At 41.3% G+C, this 25,060-nt stretch overlaps 1 protein-coding gene across 2 annotated transcripts in view; it reads left to right on the plus strand.

Annotated features, from left to right (window-relative positions):
* Positions 1-638: 638 nt before the first annotated feature.
* vipas39 (VPS33B interacting protein, apical-basolateral polarity regulator, spe-39 homolog) overlaps positions 639-25,060 on the plus strand; it is a 64,546-nt gene continuing 40,124 nt past the window's right edge. Inside the window, exons 1-9 of one of the 2 annotated variants that reach the window (XM_073039289.1) lie at positions 639-696; positions 2,289-2,381; positions 8,331-8,430; positions 9,712-9,858; positions 15,045-15,113; positions 16,914-16,975; positions 18,127-18,183; positions 18,880-18,972; positions 21,352-21,385. In XM_073039289.1, coding sequence (XP_072895390.1) covers positions 685-696; positions 2,289-2,381; positions 8,331-8,430; positions 9,712-9,858; positions 15,045-15,113; positions 16,914-16,975; positions 18,127-18,183; positions 18,880-18,972; positions 21,352-21,385 — 667 coding nt within the window. In that variant the 5' untranslated portion in view covers positions 639-684. The remainder of the gene's footprint in view (positions 697-2,288; positions 2,382-8,330; positions 8,431-9,711; positions 9,859-15,044; positions 15,114-16,913; positions 16,976-18,126; positions 18,184-18,879; positions 18,973-21,351; positions 21,386-25,060) is intronic. The other variant, XM_073039290.1, reaches the window with a different exon arrangement.

Consider the following 25,060-nt stretch of genomic DNA (forward strand, 5'->3'; position numbering starts at 1 on the left):
GAGTAGAGACGCTGCCGTGCTTTTTTCATAATTACATTTAGTTGCTGGGCCCAGGACAGGTCCTCCGAAATAATAACACCGAGGAATTTAAAGTTGCTGACTTCTCTGCCTCTGATCCTCCGATTGGGGTTATAAATTTCTTACCCCTTGCTTACCTTAAAGTCTTTTTGGACCATTCTGCGAGGTTGTTTTTATTCTTTTTGTCTAACTTTTAGGTTTTCGTACGTTCAGTACGGCAAAAGTAATACAGGGCTGATGTTGGAAAATCCGAACTGTTACGAAGAGCATTAATTTTCTGCTTTCATTGAAAGGTTCGAAATGAACAATTGTCGAGAACCAGGACCATACCAACAAGTGATCGGATGTCCCACGGCACTATTTTATGGGTGCACGCAGTGTGCCGCTATAATACGCGTACCGAAACATGAGATTACGAGTCTGACAAAAGAAAAAAAAATAAAAAGACATTTAAAATATGATTTCGTTGATGGGATAGCTTAACTACGGCTTCACTTTGAGCTCATGGTGTGTAACAGTGGCGATCCGTCCACGAGCCGGCAGTTTGCGGCCGAAGGCGCCACTGGGATTTGTAGTCAAAACGTCAGATTAACTACAAACCCGACAGGCCTTGCGTTCCACGCATGCGTGGACCCAGCCTGTTGCCTGATCCTGAGAGGTTGATGCATGAGTTCAGGGGTGAGTGAGTGGTTGGGGCCAGAGAGACGACGGCAGTAACTAAATATATATAAACACAAAATTAGATAAGCAAACACTCAGTTATGTTGGAGACTTTATTGTGTTTTCACCATGTTTAGAAGATTGTCAGCAGTCGTGGGTGTATGACTTCCTGTTAGCTCTCAGATGTGGTCAGATGTTTACACTGCCGGAGTGGGTATTGTGGGCTCAAGACTGAATCTGGAGCTCAGCAATCTAAGATCACTCATTCCACAGCGAGTGGGACATTGTCTGAGGTGTCATCAATCAGATGATATTTAAACCGACTTCTTCGCACACTACCACGTGATCTTGCATTTTATTGTCTACCTGCACTCACTTTCTTTGAAACTGTTACACTTTATTCTGCATTCTGTTATTATTTCACCTCGTACTACCTCAATGCACCGTGTAATGAATTGATCAGTGTTAACATTTATGCGAGACAAGCTATTCACTGCCCCTTGGTACATGTGACAATAATAATCTCATTAAATATTGAAAGCACTGGAGTGGAGAGGATGTTGCCTATAGTGAGGTGTCTAGGAGCAGATGGCACAACCTCAGAATACAATGGAATTCATTGCCACAAACAGCTGTGGCGGCAAGTCATTGGGTGTAACTGAAGTGGAGTTTGATTTTTTTTTGCCAGACAAAAGACCAATGTGCTATATTCTTTCTCAGTCCTCCGTTCTCAGTCTATAACCTTCAGCCTTTTTTAATACCATGAAGGTTTTTGCCTTTCATGCCGTGAGTTCTAATCCCCACCATTCCTTGAGTAAATATAAATTAGTTGACTCTCTACACAAGCAGTTATTTACTATGATCCTATTCTGTTTCACTCTTTTATGAAAGACACTGAGAGTAATTTTGGTGCCTCTTCTGTTAGCTAAGTTTTTTTGCACGTCAGTGACTGGACTACATCTTCTTTGATTTTTTTTGGATCAGCATTACTCCACCTCAGGCATTGATCCTCTGAGCCATGAATGAATGAATCAATGAACTTCAATAGTAAACACTGCAGATGCTGTGGTCAAATCAAGACGGACAAAAAAGCTGGATGAACTCAGCAGGTCGGGATGTTGCCCGACCTGATGAGTTCATCCAGCTTTTTTGTACGTCTTGAATGAACTTCAATAGATGTGTGGTGGAGAGTATATTGACTGGTTGCATCAAAAGAACACAGCAGTGTACACTAGATGAATTCCTCCATCAATAACTAATAGGAATTAATACACAGTTTTATAATACTGTAGTAGAGTTGGTAATATTCTAATTTGTTCTGTTTTTATTTAAATACATAATTTGTAACTCAGTTAAATGGCATTTTTATACCCTTTGAACTATTACTGTGAAATTTTGGCTAATTGGGACAGCCGCATAATTGGGCCAAAATGTACTGGACCTGATGTGTCCTATTTGACTGTAACCCTCTGTATGTAATTTGATAATAAAATTACTTTGACATTGACTGTGATGGGAAACTCAAAACTTGTTAATGTTTAAGGAATTGACTTTTAGTTTATAAATGTGGTCATTTAAAATCGTGTTCACTGTTTCTTTTACATTTGCAGATGAGCAGAAATAAAAATGAAGATGACGAATATTGGAACAGCACAAAATACAAAGGCTTCATGTTTGAAAATGATGATGATGAATTTGTCGAGGCAAGTAAATTGCCTGTATTTGGATTTCCTGTTGATATTGTTCCTTTTTTTGGCCTTTGGATTTGTTGTAAATTGTACATAATGATCCTTTTTGGTGGTGGTGTGGAGGAGCAGAAAGGAGTGTCATTATTTATTTACTCAGAGATAAAGTGCGGAGTAGTCCCTTCCAGCCCTTTGACCCCCGTTGCCCCAGCACCCACCAACAACTCTGCTTTCAACCCTACCCTAATCATGGGACAATTTACAAGGACCAGTAAACCTGCCCGATACATCTTTGGGCTGTGTGTGAGGAAACCAGAGAACCCGCACATTCCACGGGGAGGAAGGCGATATCTTACTTCAGGCACCACGAACTGCTGGCAGCCATTTGATTGCTATTTTGGACACTTGCACTGTGATCTTATGCACAGCAAGATCTCAGCATCAGGAGCTCAGTGTTTGACCAATTAATCTTGTTGCTTGAGAGTTTGTTCAGATAAGAATGTAGACCATCAGAGAATTCTCTATCCTCAGTGGAAGAGGCAGAGGTGATCTGAGTGAAAAGGCTTTTGAGGAAGGCAGGTAGTTGATTTGAAGGGAATGTTTAATGATTAAATGTTCTCTTTTGTTACATCCTGACGTCTCCCTTTTCCATTCCCACATTTCTGGCAATCCATCTTCTGTCTTCTTGGAATTAATCAGAAACAGGTTTAATCTCTGACATACCTCATGGAATTTGTTAACTTTACAAGAGCAGTTCAATGCAATATATAATAATATAGAAAAAAACATGAATTGCTATATGTATGTATATGCATACACTATGTATATATGTACATAAAATAGTTAAATAAGTAGTGCAAAAACAGAAATAAGAAAATGGATTTAATGCCCATTCTGAGATTGGTTGGCAGATGGGGAAAAAGCTGTTACTGAATCGTTGAGTGTGTGCCTTCAGGCTGCTGTACCTCCTGGGGCATGTCCTAGGTGGTGGGGGTCCTTAATGATGGATGCTGCCTTTTTGTGGCACTGCTTCTTGAAGATGGCTTGGATACCTCGGAGACTAGTGTCCGTGCTGGAGCTGACTAAATGGACACTTTTCTTCTGCTTACTTTGATCCTGTGCAGTAGCAACCCCCACCACCATACCTGATGGTGATGCAGCCAGAAATCAGTAAAAGACACTCATTGACTCCACCCCCACTCCTCCTTATTACTTCCTGCCTGTTTTGTCACCTGCCAATTGTGTGAATCTTGCTTTTTTCACAACAGCAGATTAGGATCAGTGATCAATGTCATGATGAAGGGTCTCGGCCTGAAGTATCAACTATTTATTTCTGTCCATAGATGCAGTCTGATCTGCTGAGTTCCTCCAGCATTTTGTGTTTGTTGATCATTTACTTTTCCTTGGAGCTGACATAGAAACAGAGGCAGGCAACTCAGCCAGTTAGGTCTGCCCAACCCTGAGCCTGTTGATGTGGCCCTATTTAGGCGGTGTGTTTTAGACATGGAGGGAAGATAATTAACTCTACTTTAGAACAGTAGTCGACAAATCTCAGGCCTGAAACTGCAGAGTGACTAAAGGTTCAAAGTACATTTATTATCAAAGTATGTATACAGAATGCAACCTTGAGATTCGTTCTCCCGTAGGCAGCTATGAAACAAAGAAACACCATATAGTCTGTTCAAATAAAACATCAAACACCCAACGTGCAAAAAAAGACCAAATTGCACAAATGACAAAAAGCGAGCAAATAACACATAGAATGTCAGACGTCGAACCAGGAGTCGAGGAGTATTAACTTTAGTTCAGTTCAGTTCAGCGCTGCACTGCTGGCTGATGACAGACCACAGAGCCTGGCTTCACCAAAGCACCCCGATTAAACGAGTAACCAGAATCCAGGATTACTGACAAAAGTGAAATTACTCTTCTATTGAAGTGGTTTGAGAATAATTACATATTGCAAATTCTGTGCATGAAATCAATCCCAGTCACTTGCAATGGTGTGTGATTGACGGAGATATCTCAACATAGATATGTTGGCCACAAAATGATATATGAGTAGTTCTTATAAATGATACATAAATTATGTAAGTAGCTTTGTCTACTGCCTCATTGGGTGGACGTTAGTGGTAAAATACATTGAAATATTAGGTTAAGTGAGTTGCACCATATAGAGACCATAAGACATAGGAGCAGAATTAGGCCATCGAGTCTGCTCCACCATTCAGTCATGGCTGATCCTTTATCTTAATCTCCTCCTCAACACCAGTTCCCGGCCTTCTCCCTGTAATCTTTGATGCCGTGTCCAATTAAGAACTTATCAATCTCTGCCTTAAATACACCCAACGATCTGGCCTCCACAGCTGCATGTAGCAACAAATTCCACAAATTCACCACCCTTTGGCGAAAGAAATTTCTCCGTTTTGAAAGGGTGCCCCTCTATCCTGAGGCTGTGCCCTCTTGTCCTAGATTCTCCCACCGTGGGAAACATCCTTTCCACATCTACTCTGTCTAGGCCTTTCAACATTTGAAAGGTTTCAAGAAGATCACCCCTCATCCTTCTGAAATTCCAGTGAGTACTGACCTAGAGCCATCAAATGTTCCTCGTATGATAACTCTTTCATTCCTGGAATCATCCTTGTGAATCGCCTGTGGGTCTTCTCCAATGCCGGCACATCTTTGCTAAGATGAGGGGCTCAAGACTGTTCCCAATACTCAAGGTGAGGCCTCACCAGTGCCTTATAAAGCCTCAGCATCGCATCCTTGCTCTTGTATTCTAGACCTCTTGAAATGAATGCTAACATGGCATTTGCCTTTCTCACCACCAACTCAACCTGCAGGTTAACTTTCAGGGTGTTCTGCACAAGGACTCCCAAGTTCCTCTGCATCTCAGATTCTTGGATTTTCTCCATGTTTAGAAAATAGTCCGCACATTTATTTCTATGCATTTTCTAGCATTGTATTTCATTTGCCACTTTCTTGCCCATTCTCCTAATCTGTCCTTCTGCATCCTACCTGTTTCCTCAACACTACCTGTTCCTCCACCAATCTTCTTATCATCTGCAAACTTGGCAACAAAGCCATCTATTCCATCATCTAAATCATTTATATACAGCATAAAATGAAAGGGTCCCAACACCGACCCTGTGGAACATCACTAGTCACTGGCAGCCAACCAGAAAAGGATCCTTTTATTCCCACTTGCTGCCTCTTACCAATTAGCCAATACTCTAACCATATTAGTTACTTTCCTGTAATTCCATGGGCTCTTAACTTGGTAAGCGGCCTCCTGTGTGGCACCTTGTCAAATGCCTTCTGAAAGTCCAAATATATAACATCCACTGCATCCCCTTTATCTATTCTGATTGTGATCTCCTCAAAGAATTCCAACAGGTTCATCAGGCAGGATTTTCCCTGAAGGAAACCATGCTGACTTTGTACTATCTTGTCCTGTGTCACCAAGTACTCCATCACCTCACCCTTAACAATTGACTCTAACATCTTCCCAACCACTGAGGTCAGGCTAACTGGTCTTTAATTTCCTTTCTGCTGCCTTCCTCCTTTCTTAAAGAGTGGAGTAACATCTGCAATTTTCCAGTCCTCTGGCACCATGTCAGAGTCCAACGATTTTTGAAAGATCATTTCTAATGCCACCACAATCTCTAACGCTACCTCTTTCAGAACCCTAGGGTGCAATTCCTCTGGTCTGGGTGAATTATGTACCTTTAGGTCTTTCAGCTTTTTGAGCATCTTCTCTCTTATAACAGTAACTGCACCCACTTCTCTTCCTTCACACACTACAAAATCAGTCACACTGCTAGTATCTTCCACAGTGAAGACTAATGCAAAATTCTCATTTAGTTCATCTGCCATCTCTTTCTCCCCCATTATTATTTCTCCTGCCTCATTTTCTAGCAGTCCTATATCCACTCTCATTTCCCTTTTATTTTTAAGGTACTTGTAAAAACTTTTACTATCCACTTTGATATGATTAGATATCATTATCTAATTGTTATTATATAATTATGATTATGTAATTAGAATCTATTCATACAAAGGTAGTAAGTCAAAATGCAGTGAGTAATCCAGTGGAATCCTATGGGGCGGTACGGTAGTGTAGCAGTTAGCGCAATCGCTTTATTGCACCAGTGATCACCGATCATGGTTCAATTCCTGCTGCTGTCTAAAGGGAGTTTGTACGTTCTTCCCATGACTACATGGGTTCCCTCCAGATGCTCCAGTCTCATCCCACATTCCAAAGACATACGGGATAGGTTTAGTGAGTTGTGGGCATGCTATGTTGGTGCAGGAATATGGTGACACTTGCTGGTTCCCCCCCAGCATAACCCTCAGACTGTTGGTTGTTGACGCAAAATGAGGCTTTTCATTGTATGTATCAATGTATGTGTGACAAAACTAATTTCAGAATAGGGATTCCATCCATTTCCCAATTTGTTATTTTAAATAAACGTTTAACCTTTATTAATAAATGTTTTAGTTGGAAGTGTGTATCGTCTCTGATGTGAGACTAATTGTGTTGCAGTGCTCTGATGGGAATAGGGTTGTAAACGAAACTACAGAAATGGCATCAGAGCCATCAGCCCAGCTCCTAATTTATATCTTGCTATACAACCCAGGGATCATACCAGACCAGCGATCCCTGCTATGAGCATGTGTGTGTGGCTCTTGCAAGATTGTTTGATTGTAGGTTTGAGATGCCTATTTCTATGAAGTTTTATTAGAGTGTTTTAGGAAATTGAACATAGAACTGTTCATCACAGTACAGGTCCCTCGGCCCATGTTATTGTGCAGACTGGGTGGTAAGAGTGGGCTCCCTCACCTCTGCCCCCCTGACCCACAACACAGGTGCCCCTCAGGGCTGTGTCCTAAGCTCCCTCCTTTCCCCTCTGTATACCCATGACTGTGCTGCTACCCATAGCAACAATCTGCTAATTAAATTTGCTGATAACACTACACTGCTTGGTCTAATCTCAAAACAATAATGAGGCAGCTTACAGAGAGGAAGTCACCACCCTGACACAAGAAAACAACCTCCCCCTCAATGTTGCAGAAACAAAGGAGCTAGTTGTGGACTACAGGAGGATTGGAGACAGGGTAACCCCCATTGACATCAATGGATCAGGGGTTGAAAGGGTGAAGAACTTTAAGTTCCTTGGCATAAACATCACCGAGATCTCGTGTGGTGAAAAAGGCGCACGGTGCATCTTTCACCTCCGATGGTTGAAGAAGTTTGGTATGGGTCACCAAATCCTAAGAACTTTCTGTAGGGGTACAATTGAGAGCATCCTGACTGGCTGCCTCACTGCCTGGTATGGGAACAGTACTTCCCTTAATCGGAGGACTCTGCAGAGAGTGATGCGGACAGCCCAGCACATCTGTAGATATAAACTTCCCATTATTCAAGACATTTACAAAGACAGGTGTGTAAAAAGGGCCCGAAGGATCATTGGGGGCCCAAGTCACCCCAACCACAAACTGTTCCAGCTGTTACTCTCCGGGAAATGATACCGCAGCATAAAAGCCAGGACCAACAGGCTCCAGGACAGCTTCTTCTACCAGGCCATCAGGCTGCTTAATTCACGCTGACACAACTGTATTTCTATGTTATATTGACTATCCTGTTGTACATACTATTTATTATAAATTACTATAAATTGCACATATAGACAGAGATGTAACGTAAAGATTTTTACCTATAAAAGGACATAACGTGTATGTCTTTGAAATGTGGGAGGAATCCAGAGCACTGGAAGAAACCCACATCGTCACAGGGAGGATGTACAAACTCCTTGATAGAGCTGCAGCATTTCCTTGTGAGTCTGGAACTCATGTCACCGACCAATGAAGGCCAATACACCATATGCCTTCTTAACAAACCTATCGACTTATGCGTGTACGTGCCTTTGCTCTCTGGTGCAATGATATTTTACTGCATTGTTCCTTCAGCTGAAGGAGTCCAAGCGAGCAGTGAACAGCCTCCACAGCATCGTGAGTGATGATGATGACGATGTGGAGAAGGTCAGCTGGAGCGGAGAGCCTGTTGGAAGTAAGGATTGTGGCTATCAATTACTCCTGTCTCTCGCTCACTTGACCTCACACTTTGAGCTCTATGACCAGTCTTCACCATCTCTCTCTCCCCCTTCCTGCCCTACTCTTTCTCTGCACTCCTTCTTCCCTGCATGCTTGCCCATACTCTCCGCAGGCAGTATCTACAACCACCAGTTGTTCCCTGTCACTCGCAACTCCTTGTTTACTGCACAGCTCAATCGCTCGCAAACCACCCTCACGCTCCTCTCCGCACAGTAGTGCATCCCCCTCACTTACTCTGCCTCGCTCTACTCCTTTGCTCTTTCAACCCCTTTGCCCACACCCTCCTCACCTATTCTCCCTCACTCAACCCCCTTATTTCCCCCCTTTCGCCCACCTCCCCACTCACCCACACAGACACTCCTTCCATCCTCAGTTCTCTCCTCTCCCACAGAATGATGATATATTTTTTCTTCAGTATCTGTTTCTTTGCCAAATTCTGAGTCCCTTATGGAAACAATTTATGTGAGAATGAACCATCGCAGCTCTGCACTGTTTCAAAGCACCTCATAAGTAGGTTAAGACTTATTGAATATTAGCTGCTCTTGGGCCCCATATCTAAGAAAGGATGTGCTGGCGCTTGAGAGAGTCCAGAGGAGGTTCACGAGAATGATCCTGAGAATGAAAGGGTAAATGTACGAGGGATGTTTGATGGTTCTGGGTCTGTACTTGCTGGAGTTTAGAAGATTGCTGTGGAGAGGGTGTGGAATCTGATTGAAGCCTACTGACTTTTAAAAGGCCTAGATAGAGTGGACATGGAGAGGATGTTTCCAATAGTGGGAGATTTTAAGACCAGAGGGCATAGCCGCAGAATAGGACATCCCTTTAGAACAGAGATGAGCAGAACTCTCTTTAACCAGAAGATGTTTAATCTGTGGAATTCATTGCCAAAGACAGCTGTGGATGTATTTTGTTGTTTAGTAAGGCTGTCAAAGGTTATGGGAGAAGGTAGGAGAATGAGGTTGAGAGGGATAGTAAATCAAACATGATTGAATGGCGGAGTAGACTCGATGGCCCAAATAGCCTAATTCTGCTGCAATGTCTATGATCTTGGAACCTAGGTAGTACAATAAAAGCACAATTGTAGGAACTCTTCCACCCCTTCTCAATGTGAAGTGTTTAGAAAGTAACATCTGAGCAGACTTGGCAGCAAAAATATTGAAAGAATCTGTGTTGTAAATCCAAGGAAGGGCTCTGCTTGTAACTAAGGAGCTTCCAGATCGTGTATTTCTTTCCTCAGGTATTTCCTGGTCAATCAAAGAAAATGCAACAGAGGGCCGATCGGGAGATCTCAGGGAGTTGTCTGCCTCAAGGTCTAGCTCGGACACAATGCATCAGACTACTTCCAAGCCTGCCTCCTCTTATTCTCTAAGCAGCTTTTTCAAAGGTAAATGACTTTGGCTTGAGGTCTTGTGTGAATGCTGGTAGGAAAAAAAAATCAGTTGGTCCTCCAGGTTCTCCCTTATTTGGTGGCCAGAGCTTTGAAACTGGGAACTTCTTGTTCCACCTTCTGGAAGAGAGGACACAAGAATGAGTGGTGGAGTAATCGATAAGGTGGAAGATTATGAAAGGATACTGAGTGACATGGATCATTTGGGAAGTTGGGAGGAGCAGTGGCAGATGGAGGTTAATTCAGACAACTGTGAGGTAATACACTTTGAAATGATAAATACTGCAAAAGATGGAACAGCCCTCTGGAATGTTGTAAATATAAATAAGATCAGATAAAGATTTATTTGTCACATGTACATCAAAACATATAGTGAAATGCGTTGTTTGTGTCAAATCAAATCAATGAAGATAGTGCCCGCAAATGTCATCATGCTTCCACCGCCAGCATAGCATGTCCACAGCTTATTCCTTGTAACCAGATGCCTTTGGAATGTGGGAAGAATCTGGGGCACCCTTAAGTAATGCACAGGTCATGGGGAGAACATATAAACTCTTTTCACACAGCAGTGGAAATTGAACCCTGATCTTATAGATGGCACTGACTGATTTGCTATTATGCTGTCAATGTGCTTGATGTACAGAGGGACATTAGGGTTCTATTTCATAAAATCACTATCAAATTTATTAATTCTGATATATTATGAGTTATAAGAAATACATGCAAAACAAATAAATAGTACAATAAAGTGCAAAATAGCGAGACAGTGTTCATGGGTTCATGGACTGAGGGCAGTGGGGAAGAAGCTGTTTCTAAAACATTGAGTTTCCATTCGCAGGCTCCTGTACCTCCTCCCTGATGCTAGTAATGAGAAGAGAGCATCTCCTGAATAGTGAGGGGGGTTTAATAGTGAATAATGCCTTCTTGAGATACCATCTTTTGAAAATGTCTTTGATGATGGGGAGGCTAATACCCATGATGGAGCTGGCTGAGTTTATAACCCTTTGCAGCTTTTTCCCATACTGTGCATTGGTGCCTCCATACCAAACAGTCAGAATAGTCTCCTCGGGACATCTGTAGCTGTTTTCTAATCTTTGGTAACATATCAAATCTCCAAAACTCTCAATGAAGTTTGGACACTGGCGCACCTTCTTCATGATTGCATCGATGTGTTGGGCCCAGGATAGATCCTCTGAGATGTTGATACACAGGAGCTTGAAGCTGCTCACTTTTCTGCTGCTGGCCCTTCAGTGAGGACCGCTCTGTGTTCTCCCGACTTCCCCTTCCGGAAGTCCACAGTCAATTCCTTGGTCATACTGACATCGACTGCAAGGTGGTTGTAATTGTCCTTGGCACATGTAAAAAATTCTGTAAAGCAAAGATGCTTTCAAAAATAATGAATTGAAAAGTTTCTAAATAGCAAAAGAATTACAATAAAGAGCTAAATGAAGTAAAAAAAAACTAAAATGAAGTCAATATTTGATGTGACTACCCTTTGCCTTTAAAACTGAATCAATTCTCTAAGGTACGCTGTCATCCAATTTCGTAACAAAATTGGCTGGTAGGTTGTTCCAAGCATCTTGGAGAACATTTCCTTCAGCTTCCCTCAGATCACCAACGCACTAGGGGCAATTTACATTGACCAAGTGATTTATCAACCCTCATGTCTTTGGGACATGGGAGGAAACCCATGCAGTTATAGGGAGAATGTGTAAATCTCCTCGTAGACAGCACCCATCGGGCAGAAGGTACAAAAGCCTGAAAGCATCAGGTTCTAGGACAGCTTCTATAGAATGTTCCCTCGTATGTTACGATGGACTCTTAAACCTTATTATCTATCTTGTTGTGATCTTGAACCTTACTGTTAAGATGCACTGCACTTTATTCTGCACTCTTATCTACCTCACTACTCAGTTGTAATGCATCAGTGGTTCCCAAACTTTTTTGGGTTACCGCCCCCTTGCCTCCTAGACCAAATCCCCAGTGACCCCTTTCATTTTTTGGCAGTTACTTAAAAAATATTAAGAATTTTGATTTATGATGCACAGTGAAAGAAAATAGGAACTTCAAATTCAAATCAGTGATAAATAATTGCAAAAATTATTCAAATATATTTAAAACTACAAATAAATGTATTTCTTTAGTTAATTACGTTTTGGATTTACATTGTACATTTTACGTTTTAGATTTGTCTAAAGCAATTTTAGAGAGTAGTAGTCCAACTATTCACTACTACATTGCATTTTCACCTTTCAGTGAGGTGGGTGGGCTTGGTGTAGTGATATCAGCTTCTCAACATCGGACTGAGTGTCACTCAGAAGGAGTCTCAGATCCCCACGTTCAGTAATTTGCAGTGTTACATACCCCATGGGTATCTTGTGACTGTCTTATGACCATGATGTAATTGAGTATCTGGTGAGCATGATGTAATGGTCTTGTGATGGTGGGGTGATGTAATTTCCCGCCAGTGTGAGGTCACGTGATGACATGTTCCAACAGGTATAAAATGGGAAAGCCTGCTGTGACGCAGGAGGTTTTCTGTTGAGTCGTCGTTTAATTCGTCATTTACTCCGTTATGCTGCGTATTTGTCTCATGACACAGTTTCATTTTAAAGTGGAGTTTTACTTTCTACTGTAAGGTACAGAATCGTTGCGCCAGCAGTTTTGCTAATCGCTGCCAGTTTGTTTGATGTATCTTTGATTTAATTTTAAAGTCTAAGTATTGGAGAGTGAAGACTTTCCTGAAGTATGGGAACCCGAAGGATTGAGTAAAGTTGGCGTCATCGGCGGTTTACTACAAGATCAACCTTATTGAATCTTCGTTCAGGAAATAGTGACCTGCATCTGAGATAACGCCTACCTGTAAGGGTAGAAAGGGTTGTGCAGTGTTCATTCGCCAAGAAAAAGGTTACACTGGAAAGACTCTAATCCGCCTACTGTTTTTTTATTGGCTCTCCTCCATTATGTCATGTCTAAGTTTGGAGAAAATTAGAAGCCGGACGTTTGATACATCTTTTAATTTTGAACAAGTCTGGCGATCCTTTATTCAAAATTTTCAAATGATTTAATTTATTTTTTTATTTATTTATCTTTCTTTATTCTCTTTAGCGAAAATCCTTATCCATGAAGGTTCGGAGGTGACTGGAAGCATGTTTTCTCTCTGTCTTTTTCTTCTAATTTTATCCTCAAATTGACTGCCCAATCATTCTTTTCTTTTTTTTTCTTCTTTTTCATTTTAGTTTAGTTTAGTGGTTTTTTTCCCCTTTTTATTAAATAAAATTTCCAATCTCTTTTTTATGATTTGTTAAGAGGAGTTGTGGTTTCTTGAATATATTGTATACATAACAGCATAACATTTTACCTATCTGATTTTGACAATATATACTTTTTTTTTTACTGCTATTTATAAATCTTTTGTATCATCTGTTTGCTAAACTTCTCCTCTGATTTGTGTATTTTTTTACTGGAAAAAAGATTGAAAAATGAAATGAAAGAAGAAGGTCAGTTCCTTTAAGCCGTTTTTATTTCCTTCGTCATGAATCCTTCGGACAAGGCATATTTCGGGTGGGATCAGCAGTAACGTCACGTTGTCTAGGAATTCGTTACTTCAGGAAAGTCTCTCCTAATTGACTGTATAAATCACTTGGACTTTCGTAGTTACTACTTTTAAGACTGTGTTCGCCTTTACCACTTTAAGAACTGTTCCAGAATTGCTGTATAGCAGTTAACTTCCGGTTAAGTTAGTCGTTTGTTTACTTTTCATTTTTGCTGAGCAGAGTTTAATAAATGTTAATTTGTCTTTAAAAACCTGACTTAATTCTATATTCATTGTTGCCAGACACGTACCGTAACAGCAGTCTGTTTTGTTGGTTTGAAAGAAGTTGGGTGACTGCACTGAAACCACGCTCCACTAAATATGATGTTGGAAAGGCAATAAGGAATATTTTCACCTTTTCCCACAGTGTAGGATAACATTCAGAGATTGCTTTCTGCAATCACATTTGGGGTGATCTTGGGATCAGAGGGGTCTTGGGGTCCACACCCATAGGTCCTACAAAGTTGCCGTGCAAGTTGATAGTGTGGTTAAGAAGGCCTTCATTAGTTCCATGACGTACGAGTTAAAGTCCCAGATGTAACTCACCAGATCTATTCTCAACATGCATCCAAATAGTTTGCCTAGGTTGGTATTTAAAGGCAAGAGTCTCCATGAAGTAATGGGACTCATGTTCATAACTGTAAGTGTGGGTCCAGTTAAATATGAGATGGGAAATACTCAGGATCAGGTTTAATATCATTAGCCTATGTCATAAAATTTGTTATGCAATAGCAGTACATTGCAATACGTAGTAGTAAATTAGAGTGAGAACTATATATTAAAAAAGTTCAATATGTAGTACAAAAAGAGAAAATGAAAGTACAGGTGGTCTCCATTTTTCGAACATTCACTTTACAACAGCTCGCTGTTACGAAAGACCTACATTAGTACCTGTTTTCACTAACCAAAGAGGATTTTCGCTTTTACGAAAAAAGACGCCCGCTTTATACATGTGTTTACCCTGAGAAAGACTACCATGACCCTGAAGCCTTGTGTGGACAGTTTGCGTAGGCGTGTACATGCCGATTATTTTTCTCCAAATCGATCTTGGCTCACTATCTTCCCCATTCTGATAAGTGAAACTACACCATACATACAATATTTCTACTTTATATGGGCTGTATATTTATCATATCATTCCTGCTTTTACTATATGTTCATGTTATTTTAGATTTTATGTGTCATTTGGTATGATCTGGCAGGTTATATTTTGGGTCTGGGTACGCTCAAAAATTTTTCCCATATAAATTAATGGTAATTGTTTCTTCGCTTTATGACATTTTGGCTTACAAAGGGTTTCATAGGAACACTGTACCTTCAGATAGTGGGGAAACATGTAGTGAGGTAGTATTCATGGGTTCAATGTCCATTCAGAAACCAGATAGCAGAGGGTAAAAAGCTATGCCTGAATCTTTGAGTCTGTGCTTTCAGGCTCCTGATGGTAGTAATGAGAAGAAGGCATGTGAAGAGGGCTGTGGTAAAGTCAGTGTATTCTGAAACTGGGTAAATGTAGTTATGATAAAGGGAAACACCAGCTTTCAGTCTCTTCTCTGTACTCGCCTAACCTTTGGATTGTTTTATCCTGCAGGTAAAAGGGATTCTTCAAGTGGTTTATTTGGGATCAGCCGGCCTGGGAGTTTCCAGACACTTTCTGATTGTAAGTACTTTTTTTTGGCTTTACAGTTATTTGGGCCATTGGTTAATTGAGGCAGCCACTCATTTGGAATAACACAAAGAACAAAAGCAAATTGAGAAAATAGCGTCAGTCACATGTATGTCATGTGGCTTAGAGCAAATAGTTGTTAAATAACGTTACTTGCGTGTTTGTGTTAATAAAAACAGTGATTTTTGTCACTGATGGTTGGCGAGTAATATACAGTAAGACAATTCAGAACTGTTTTGCTCACTGTGGTTTCAAGCATTCTGGCTTGAAGATATCAGATATGGGTGGGAGTGAAGATGAAACAATTTCACTAGTTCAAGTTAGGGGGATTTGTCAGATTGCATGGGGATTGTGAGTGAACAACCCTTTTCAAGTTCAGCCACAAATTCTCAGTTGGTTTGAAGTCTGGACTCTGACTTGGCCATTCCAGGACATTAACTTGTTGTTTTTAAGCCATTCCTGTGTAGCTTTGGCTTTATGCTTGGGGTCATGGTCTTGCTGGAAAACAAATGTTCTCCCAAGTCGCAGTTCTCTTGCAGACTGAATCGGGTTTTCCTCCAGGATTTCCCCGTACTTTGCTGCATTCATTTTACTCTCTTCCTTCACAAGCCTTCCAGGGCCTGATGCAGTGAAGCATCCCCACAGCATGATGCAGCCAGTGCCATGCTTCATGGTAGGGATGGTGTGTTTTTGATGATGTGTGGTGTTTGTCTCATGCCAAACGTAGCGTTTAGTCTGATAGCCGAAAAGCTCAATTTTGGCTTTCTCTTTGCCACTCTCTCATGAAACTGCAACTGGTGAACCATCTGGGCAACAGTTGCTGATTGCACAGTCTCTCTCATCTCAGCCACTGAAGCTTGTAATTCTTCCAGAGTTGTCATAGGTCTCTTGGTGGCCTCCCTCACGAGTCCCCTTCTTGCATAGGCGGATTTACAGCTGTGCCATATTCTTTCCATTTCTTGATGATTGACTTACCTGTACTCCAAGGGATATTCAGTGACTTGGAAATGTTCTTGTATCCATCTCCTGACATACTGTTCAATAACCCTTTCGCGGAGTTGCTTGGAGTGTTCTTTTGTCTTCATGGTGTAGTTTTTGCCAGGATACCAACTCACCAGCATTTGGACCTTCCAGATACAGGTGTATTTTTACTACAATCAATTGTAACACCTTGACTGCACACAGGTCTCCAAAAGAAATCTCAATTTAACTAATTATGTGACTTCTAAAACCAGTTGGCTGCACCAGTGATGATTTGGTGTGACATATTAAAGGGGGCGAATACTTACGCAAGAACTATTTGTGTTTTCTGTCATTCCATCATGGCTGTTTATTATTTGTCTCAACTCCATTCTCCCCGTTAACTTTAATGCTTTTATTAATCAAGAGCCTATCAACCTCCACTTTATATATACCCAATGACTTGGCTTCCACAGTCATCTTTGGTAAGAATTCCACAGATTCACGTTCCTCTGGCTGAAGAAATTCCTCCTCTTCTCAGTTCTAAAGGATAGTCTGATGCTGTGCCTTCTGCTCCTCGACTCACCAACTATAGGAAGCATCCTGTCCATATCCACTCTCTCTAGGCATTTCAATATAAGGAGGGTTGTGGTGGAGGAAGCTCTGTATCGGGTCCTTCACAAGAAGCTGTATATTCTTGTCCAGTGGAGGAAATTAGGAGCTGATCACTTTAATGATTAACAAAGGGAAAGGTGAAAGGGATTTAACAAAAAAAAAGCATTTTGCTTCATTGTATGCAAAGTTTTGGTCACTCTCCAATTCTTCTCTGCCCAGCTGTCACAGGCATACCCTCCGGATATGCACCTGATCTACGTAAGTCAAAGGCAGATTATAAGGTTCGTATATTTAATCTGTCCACTACTCATGTTACAAGCTAGTCCTGTTTTATGTTTTAGTACTTATAAACTTGAGAATTGGAAGCAGGAGTTGTCTATCTAGTCCTTCGAGTCTGGTTCACTATTCCATGGATCACATCAAACCCATTTTTCTACCCATTTGCTCTGTCCCACAGTTTCCTGGCCATCCAATAATCTATCCCTATTGGTCATATATATTCTTAACAATTTGGCTGTCTAGGTTTGAGAATTTTGAAGATTCTATGAAAATGCTTTTCTTTATTTCACTCCCAAATGTTCAACCCTTTTTTTGTGACTTACTTCTTCTGTTTATTCAGGACAAAAAGAGAGAGGGTAGAGCAAGATGTTGAGAAGGGAGGGGGAAGAGCTAGGGGAAGTTGCTTTTTCCACTGAGGTTGGGTGTGATCAGAACTAGAGGTCATAGGTTAAGGGTGAAAAGTGAAACATTTGAGGGAAATCTGAGGGAAATTTCTTCACTAAGAGAGTAATATGAATGTGGAATGAGCTGCCAGCAGAAGTGGGATGAAGGTTCAATTGCAACATTTAAGAGAAGTTTGGATAAGTACATGGATGGGTGGGGTTATGGAGGCCTGTGTCCTGGTGCAGTTTGTTGGGACTAGGCAGAATAAAGGGCCGGCTTCTGTTCTGCAGTGATATATTACTCTATAGCTCCCACAGTACAACCATCAGAACAGTATGCATTGCTCCAAATGTGGCCTTACCAATATTTTGTATATCTGTAACATGATATCCCAATCCTGTACTCAGTAGCCTGAACAATGACCACACAGCTTCTTCGCCACCTGTTTCACGACTTTCCTCACCCCTAGAAAGGTCTAGGGCATGAGATTTTCTAGTCATTTCATTGTAATTAGAAATCAGATTCAGACATTAAAAGTAATAACATTTGGATATATGCTTATTGTTTTTGATTATTGAAAATACTGTCTAATAATATTAGACAACTGGTTCCTTATTTCACATTTCTTCTCCTTTAAGATCCTGATAATTTAAACAAAAATTATGCTGCCATTTAATACTAATGGGTTGGTTGTGTGAAAATTATTGTGGAGCTTGTTACGATTATGATTGTGGAAATTCACTGTGCATTTCCCGTTGCCTTTCCACAGGACTTTTCAACGGACTGGAGTCCAGAGCAGACAGTTAGACAGATGCAGAAAGGACGAGTATGATGAAATTATTGCAGATATTCTACTCTTCCCCCATCTTTTTCTCTCGCTCTTTTCTTGAAGGCCTTGCCTCCTTTCCAAAGGCACCGGACACTTGTCTTCTCCTTGGTCCAGCAACCATTATCTCTGAGTATTAAACCAAGGGTATAGTTAGAGTCAAATCAAGTTGGACTCTGATCCTTGCTTGTTATTCACCTATGATTGCTTTCTGAGATTGTTAGATAACAAGTTCAGTCTCTTCAGTTCCAGAGGCTGTCACCAGCTGTAGAGGCCAAAAGCCATCCTAAAGAGAGTAAAGTGACATCCATGAAAATACCAGTCTTTGCCCAATTGCAGCAAGCATCATAGTAATCTGTAATAAGCCCCTTGCTGAGAACCAGCGGCCATGGCCAGTTACAATGAGCCAGTGGTTGGGGCTATTTGCAGGGATCCAGTGGCCAAAATCCATTGGCCATATCCCATGGTGTTAATCTAGTGACCAAGGTCCACTGGGCATGGTCAGTTGCAGTGAGTCAATGCCCAAGGCCCAGTGGTGACGAGCCAGTGGCCGTGGTTGACTCAGCCTTTGCTGTAAGCTGTTTCTGGAAAAGAAGCGGAAAGACAGGTTCAGACTGAAAGTATTTTCAGGACAGACACACACACACAAACTCTGCACCTTGTCCTACCTGACTCCTGTACTGTTTTTGTTTTCAGATGTACTCCTTAGAGAGGTTTCGTTCTTTGAAAGACAAACTGCTTCTTGTAGATGAAGCTGTGCAAACACATGATGGAAATGTCATCACTGCTGTAAGTGTTCGCTGGGTATTTCATTTGAAGTTGATTGCTCTTTGTCGATGCGTGAAAGAAATCTTGATCAGTCCATGTGTAATGTATCATAAATTTTATGGACACTTTTCTGGGAATGAATATTATTCTTTTGGAGAAGCTGAACACGGTTACGGCACACACTTATATAATATCCAAAGAATGATTCCGCTCGTGTTTCTTCAGGCAGGGTTGTAGATTCCATTTGATCTGTTTAGAAAGCAGACGAGCAATTGGCCATTAAACTGAGAAGAAGAGAAACTTCTTCATGAGCCTTTAGAATTCTCTCTACATAAAGGGATGTCAATACTCAGTTGTGGAATGTTGTTAAAGCTAGAAGTACAGGACTAGAGATTTAGCGCAAGCAGCTGAAGGCAAATCTCAGTTTATAATTGTTATGTTGACCAAATTTCTCCAGAGTTTGTGTCTGTTCATGGTTTGCCTAGCTTCCCCAAATAGTCTAAAATCCAACAGGGTGAGTGGAGCTGGACTGGAGGATAGAAGTGTCGTGTTGAATTATCAGTTTCTGTGCTGTTAAAAAAACAATATACATCCCAGTGAAGGTGCAGTGGAGAGGCAACATCATCTGGCTTGGAGTGGGAAAAGCAAAGCAACAAAAAAAAAAGAGCTGCTGGAGGAACTCATTTGGAGGGGATGATGTTGGAAAGGGTAAGGGGAATAGAGAAGTTGATGTTGTGAGAGCAGTTGGAAATGAAAAGGGTTCAAAGGTTCATTTTATTCTATGCATGTGCAATACACTCTGACATTCATCTTTGCCAGATAGTCATGAAATGCCGAAAGACCACGGGAGTTGTTGTAAGAAAATGCATCAACTCCCCTGCACCCCCCCGGCATAAAAAAGGAAAAGGAACAAAACTCACAGACCCAAAATCCCCCACCCCTCCCCGCAGAAGAAAAACAGTGAGAGTAGCTTCAAATCACCCTCCCTGGAGAAAAAAACAGTGACAATAACAATCCCCGTACTCATCACTGGCAGAAAAAAACAGCGACAGTAGCATCAAAACTCCCAACCCTCCCCCCACACAAAAAAATGAATAGATCACCCACCTGCGAATCGGCCGCTAGAAAGAAAACACTGAGAAACTGAAGGAGCCCAATATAAAATACAATCCAGTAATCACATAAATCTCAAAATATCGAAAACATCTTTCCGTCAGCATATGAGGAGAGCGGCCGAACGAAATCATTCTTCCATGAAGAGTGACCGCCATGCTGGACCCAAACGCTGCTGATCTGGCTGCTGACCATTGTCGCCCTGGTAGCCTCTGTTGTGAGCGATAGCTGTTCCCCTCCGCATTCACCTTGATGCTTCAATTTTCCTTGCCGCATCAAGATGGAGTCGCTCATGACCCTGCGCTCTGTCTCTGGTCTTTTCCACGAGCCAGCTCGTGTTCTCGGTCCTTTACAGGTCTCCGTCTCTGATCTTCTCCGCAATGCAGCTCTCCGGACACAGCAGAGCGCTAGATTATTTGATCAAGTTCCAAATCGCACATCACAGGCTACAATAGTTTCTGTAACAGAAACAAGACAAAAAGTACAAACAGAAGGCATAGAAAAAGTGAAATAATTGAAGAGATTAGCTATCTGAAAGATGTCGCCTGAGGACTTATTCGCTGATGTCATCTTGACTGGAAGATGAAGATCAAGAGAGGGGAATAAATCAGAAGGGGTTGTCCAAGAGCTAGAAGAGTGTTGAAGATGTGAGAAAGGGTCATCACTGTGAAAAACTGGAGGTGGTTAGAAAATGTTGCAACATTATGTACCAGGAGATTCTATCTCAATGCCTCACTTCTCCACATACATATGAGAAAGGGGTTTATCTACAGAGACCTGTATCCCCTTGAACTTAGAGATGGTTTCATCAAAATATACAAAACTCTTCAGGGCTCTGAAATGTACCTGTGGGGATGATTTTTCCATTGGTTGGTATTTAAAATGCTTTATAACTTGCAGCATTCTTGATCCTCCCAGCTGAATGTATGGCATGGTGAAGGAGTACTCATTTTCTGACTTAGCATACTTCTCTCATTGGGTTACCCCTGGATTACACCTATGTTTGAACTACTTACGTTAATTAAGAAAGGCAAATTACCTGTCTAATACTTGTATTTGTGGAGACCAGGTCGTTGGGTGTATTTAAGGCAGAGATTGATAGATTCTTGATTGGACGCAGCATCAAAGGTTACGGGGAGAAGGCCGACAAATGGGGTTGAGGTGGGGAAAAAAGGACCAGCCTTGATTGAATGGCGGAGCAGACTCGATGGGCCAGATGGCCTAATTCTGCTCCTATATCTTATGGTATTCGAGTCAATGTGTGCAAAAACTTTTTTTTCCTTGCAGATTTTGATCTTCCTGAAGAAAACATTAAGCAAAGGTAATTTGGTATTCATCCGTTTGTTTGTGATGTTTAGACATCAGCATTGAGATGAATTTGAAGGGTTATCTATGAGTTAGCTTGTTCTCCAAATGGGTAAGATGAATTTACTGATACCAGTTGTTTTACTGGGTAATTCAGTCTCAGCCTGATAACTGCTGGGGTGATATTGGTGGATTCAAGTTTTTGCATGCGTCAGGGAAGGAGGTAGATCAGGGATCAACTTTATTCACCATATACATTTACATGTGTTAGGAAAATGCTGTGCTGTGTTAACACCACATGCAACAAAAAAAAAATCAACATTCAACAGTTATAAAGAATTTTAAAAAATAATGTTAGAGGTAAAAGTATGGATATGGATTGAAACATGCATAAATACCAGCATGTATATATTTACAATGTAAACAGCTCTATAAAAAGTGGTTGAAGTGTTTACAGTGCAGTATAGTGACTGAGGTATTAGATAGAGAGGGGAGAGGGGGCTAACTAGAATAGTTGATCAGATTAACAATTGAGGGAGAAGAAACTTTTAAGACGGCATGAAGTTTGTTTTTTGTCTTACTAGTCCTATAGTGCTTTCCAGTAGGGAGCTTTTGGAAAAGGCAGTTTCCTGGGTGTGTAGTGTCCATAATGATTTATTTTTCCTGCCCGCTTCTTTGTCATGGTAGACTGCAGCCAATCACAGTTTTCAATATTCTGCGATGATGCTGCACCAAACCGGACAGGAATGGCTGATGTCAGAATGCTCTCTATGATGGCAGTGTAGAATTGCAATAGTACAGTCTGGGAAAGGTGATTTATACCAACTGCCGCAAGAAGTACATCTCTGCCGAGCCTTTTTGCCAATAAAGGAGATTTGTTCTCCCACATGAGGTCTTGTGAAATAATAATGTCTGGGAACCTGAATGTTGAAATGAAGCTATCTCCCCACCATTGAGCACATCTGTCATAAGAAAGCAGCATTCATCATCAGGGACCCCCATCATCCTTGCCTTGATCTCTTCTCACTGTTGCCATCATGAAGGAATGTCATTTCACTCAACTTCACTTGCCCCATCATTAAAATGTTCCCACAACCTGTGGATTCACTTTCAAGGTCTCTTTGTCTCATGTTCTCAATATTTATTGCTTATTTATTGATTATTATTTATTTATTTTTGTATTTGCACAGTTTATTGTTTTTTGCACGTTGGTTGTTGGTCCACCCTGTTGGGTGCAGTCTTTCATTAATTCTATTGTGTTTCTGGTAATTACTGTGATTGTCCGCAAGAAAATGAATCTCAGGGTTTTATATGGTGACATTTATATACTTTGATAATAAATTTCCTTGGAACTGTAGAGTTGTTGATGGTAAGTGTTTGGAGGAGAGGCATATTTCTCCTGAGTTCAATATGCATCTATATGATTTTGAGGGCATTCATCTCCAAGCTCCAGGTGGCTAATACCTGAAACATGGCGTCAAAGATGGAAGTGGAAGCAGATATGATGAGTAGCACTTAAGAGCCATTTTGATCAGCACATGAACAGGCCGAGAAGGGGGGGATGTAGACTCTGTGCAGGCAGATGGGATGAGTACTGACAAAGGGTCTTGGTCCGAAACATCAATTGTTTATTCGTCTCCATTGAAGCTGCCTGACCTGCTGAGTTCTTCCAGCATCTTGTGTGTATTATTCTTGATTTACAGAATTGTGTTTGGGATTAGTTTAGGCTGGTATCATTGTAGACATAGACTGAAGGCCAGCATTGTAATGTGTGGTTATTTAAGTTACTGTCACTTTCTTGTCAGTTTGAGCCAGTCTGGCCATTCTCCTCTAACCTCTCTTATTAACAAGGTGCTTTTTCCCACAGAACTGCTGTTTGCTAGATACTCACTGTTTTTCATACCATTCTCTGTAAACGCTAGAGACTGTTGTGCATAAAAATCCCGGGAGATCAGCAGTTCTGAGATACTTAAGCCACCCAGTCTGGCACCAACAATCATTTCATGGTCAAAGTCACTTAGATCACATTTCTTCCCCATTCTGATATTTAGTCTGAATAATAACAAACCTCTTGGTCACATCTGCATGCTTTTATGCATTGAGTTGCTGATACATGATTGACTAATTAGATATTTCATTAATATACAGGTGTACCTAATAAAGTGGCCACTGAGTGTATTTTAACCACCCTGAACAACGAGAGGGTTAGAAGAAAAAATGGCTCACACTTATATAGCATCTTTTACTTTCCTTTCTGAAAAAAACCCAAAGGATTCTCAACCAATGAACCTTTGTAATGAAACAAAAAGCATCACCTTATCCATATTTAGCAAGATCCCACAGCAGCAATGTTACATTGACTGCTTAATTTGTTTTAGAGATATTGATTAAGACTTAAATAGAAGCTTTTCTTCAAAATATTGTCACGAGATCTTCTCTTGCTTAGTAGTTACGACACACAGCAGGCCATTCTGTTCTTGAGTCTATACTGGCCCTTGTGGAGCAATATTATTAGTCCCATTGCTTCTTCCCTTCCCCTGTACACTTGGAACATTCTTTCTTTCATGTCCTGTAAATTCACTTTGATTAATTGGCACTTAACAAAAGGGTTAATTAGAGTGTCCATTTAACCTCTTGGCTCATCTTTAGGATGTGGGAGGAAACTGGAACATCGAGTGGAAGCAGGTGCTGGCTGCATGGAGAAAATGTGCACACTCCACAAAGACAGCCCCAGGGTTCAGACTGATCCCAGATCCCAGGGGGCAACAACTGCTGAGAGAGAGCATACAGAGACTCGGGGCTCACTTTCATGTCGTATCCGAGTGATACATCCCCGAACGTGCAGCATTTCCTCAGTACTTGCACTGAAGTGTCGGCCTAGAATTTTGTGGTCAAGGCTCCAAGACAAGAGCTTGTAAAGCGGAAGCAGGCGTTCTGGTGTAAAGCCACCAGCTGCATGGGAAGACCTGAATCTACCATTCTATAGGATCTGAGCTCAGGAGCAGGGCTGAAAGGGTTCTTTGCAAAGATGTGGTCTTTGGATCTATTAGCATTAGGGAAATGGAAGCCACGGTTGAGGAAGAAAAGGCCATTTCATAGCCACTTGTTTGGAGCAGATACACTGGAGATGGAGGAACTGGGGGAGTAGTATAGAGTCTTTGCAGGAGAAGGTATGGGAGGAAGAGTGGACAAAGCGGCTGTAGCAGTCAGTAGGCCCACAATGGTTGTTAGTTAGCTTGTCCCTTCTGACAGAGATAGATTCTGAAGTGGAAGGGGAGAGCTGACTGACCATGTGAAAGTGAAGTCAGGGTGAGACTGGAATGAAATTGTTGAGTTCTGAATGCGTGCAGGGCAGTCATTCGGGGATCAGAAAAAGAACTGAGGGAGTGGACTCAGGTCGAACTGAAACAAAGACTGTTCCACATATCCTACAAAAAGACAGGCATAACCGAGGGCCATGTGGGTGCCCACAGCCACACCTTTATTCTAGAGGCAGTGAGTGGAGTTGAAGGAGAAGGTGTTCAAGATGTGAATAAGAGCGGTGGTGGAGGGAATGTGGTTGGGCTTCTCTGCTCAAGGAAGAAGTGGATTTTCATGTTTACAAATTTACATCAACTTGCTGTTATGGATAGTTCAGACTTTAGTATTTAACATGGAGCGAGCTTTTAGCTGTTGTATTACTGGTAGAGTA

This window comes from Hemitrygon akajei, chromosome 3 (assembly GCF_048418815.1).
Source record: "Hemitrygon akajei chromosome 3, sHemAka1.3, whole genome shotgun sequence".
Lineage (NCBI taxonomy): Eukaryota > Metazoa > Chordata > Chondrichthyes > Myliobatiformes > Dasyatidae > Hemitrygon > Hemitrygon akajei.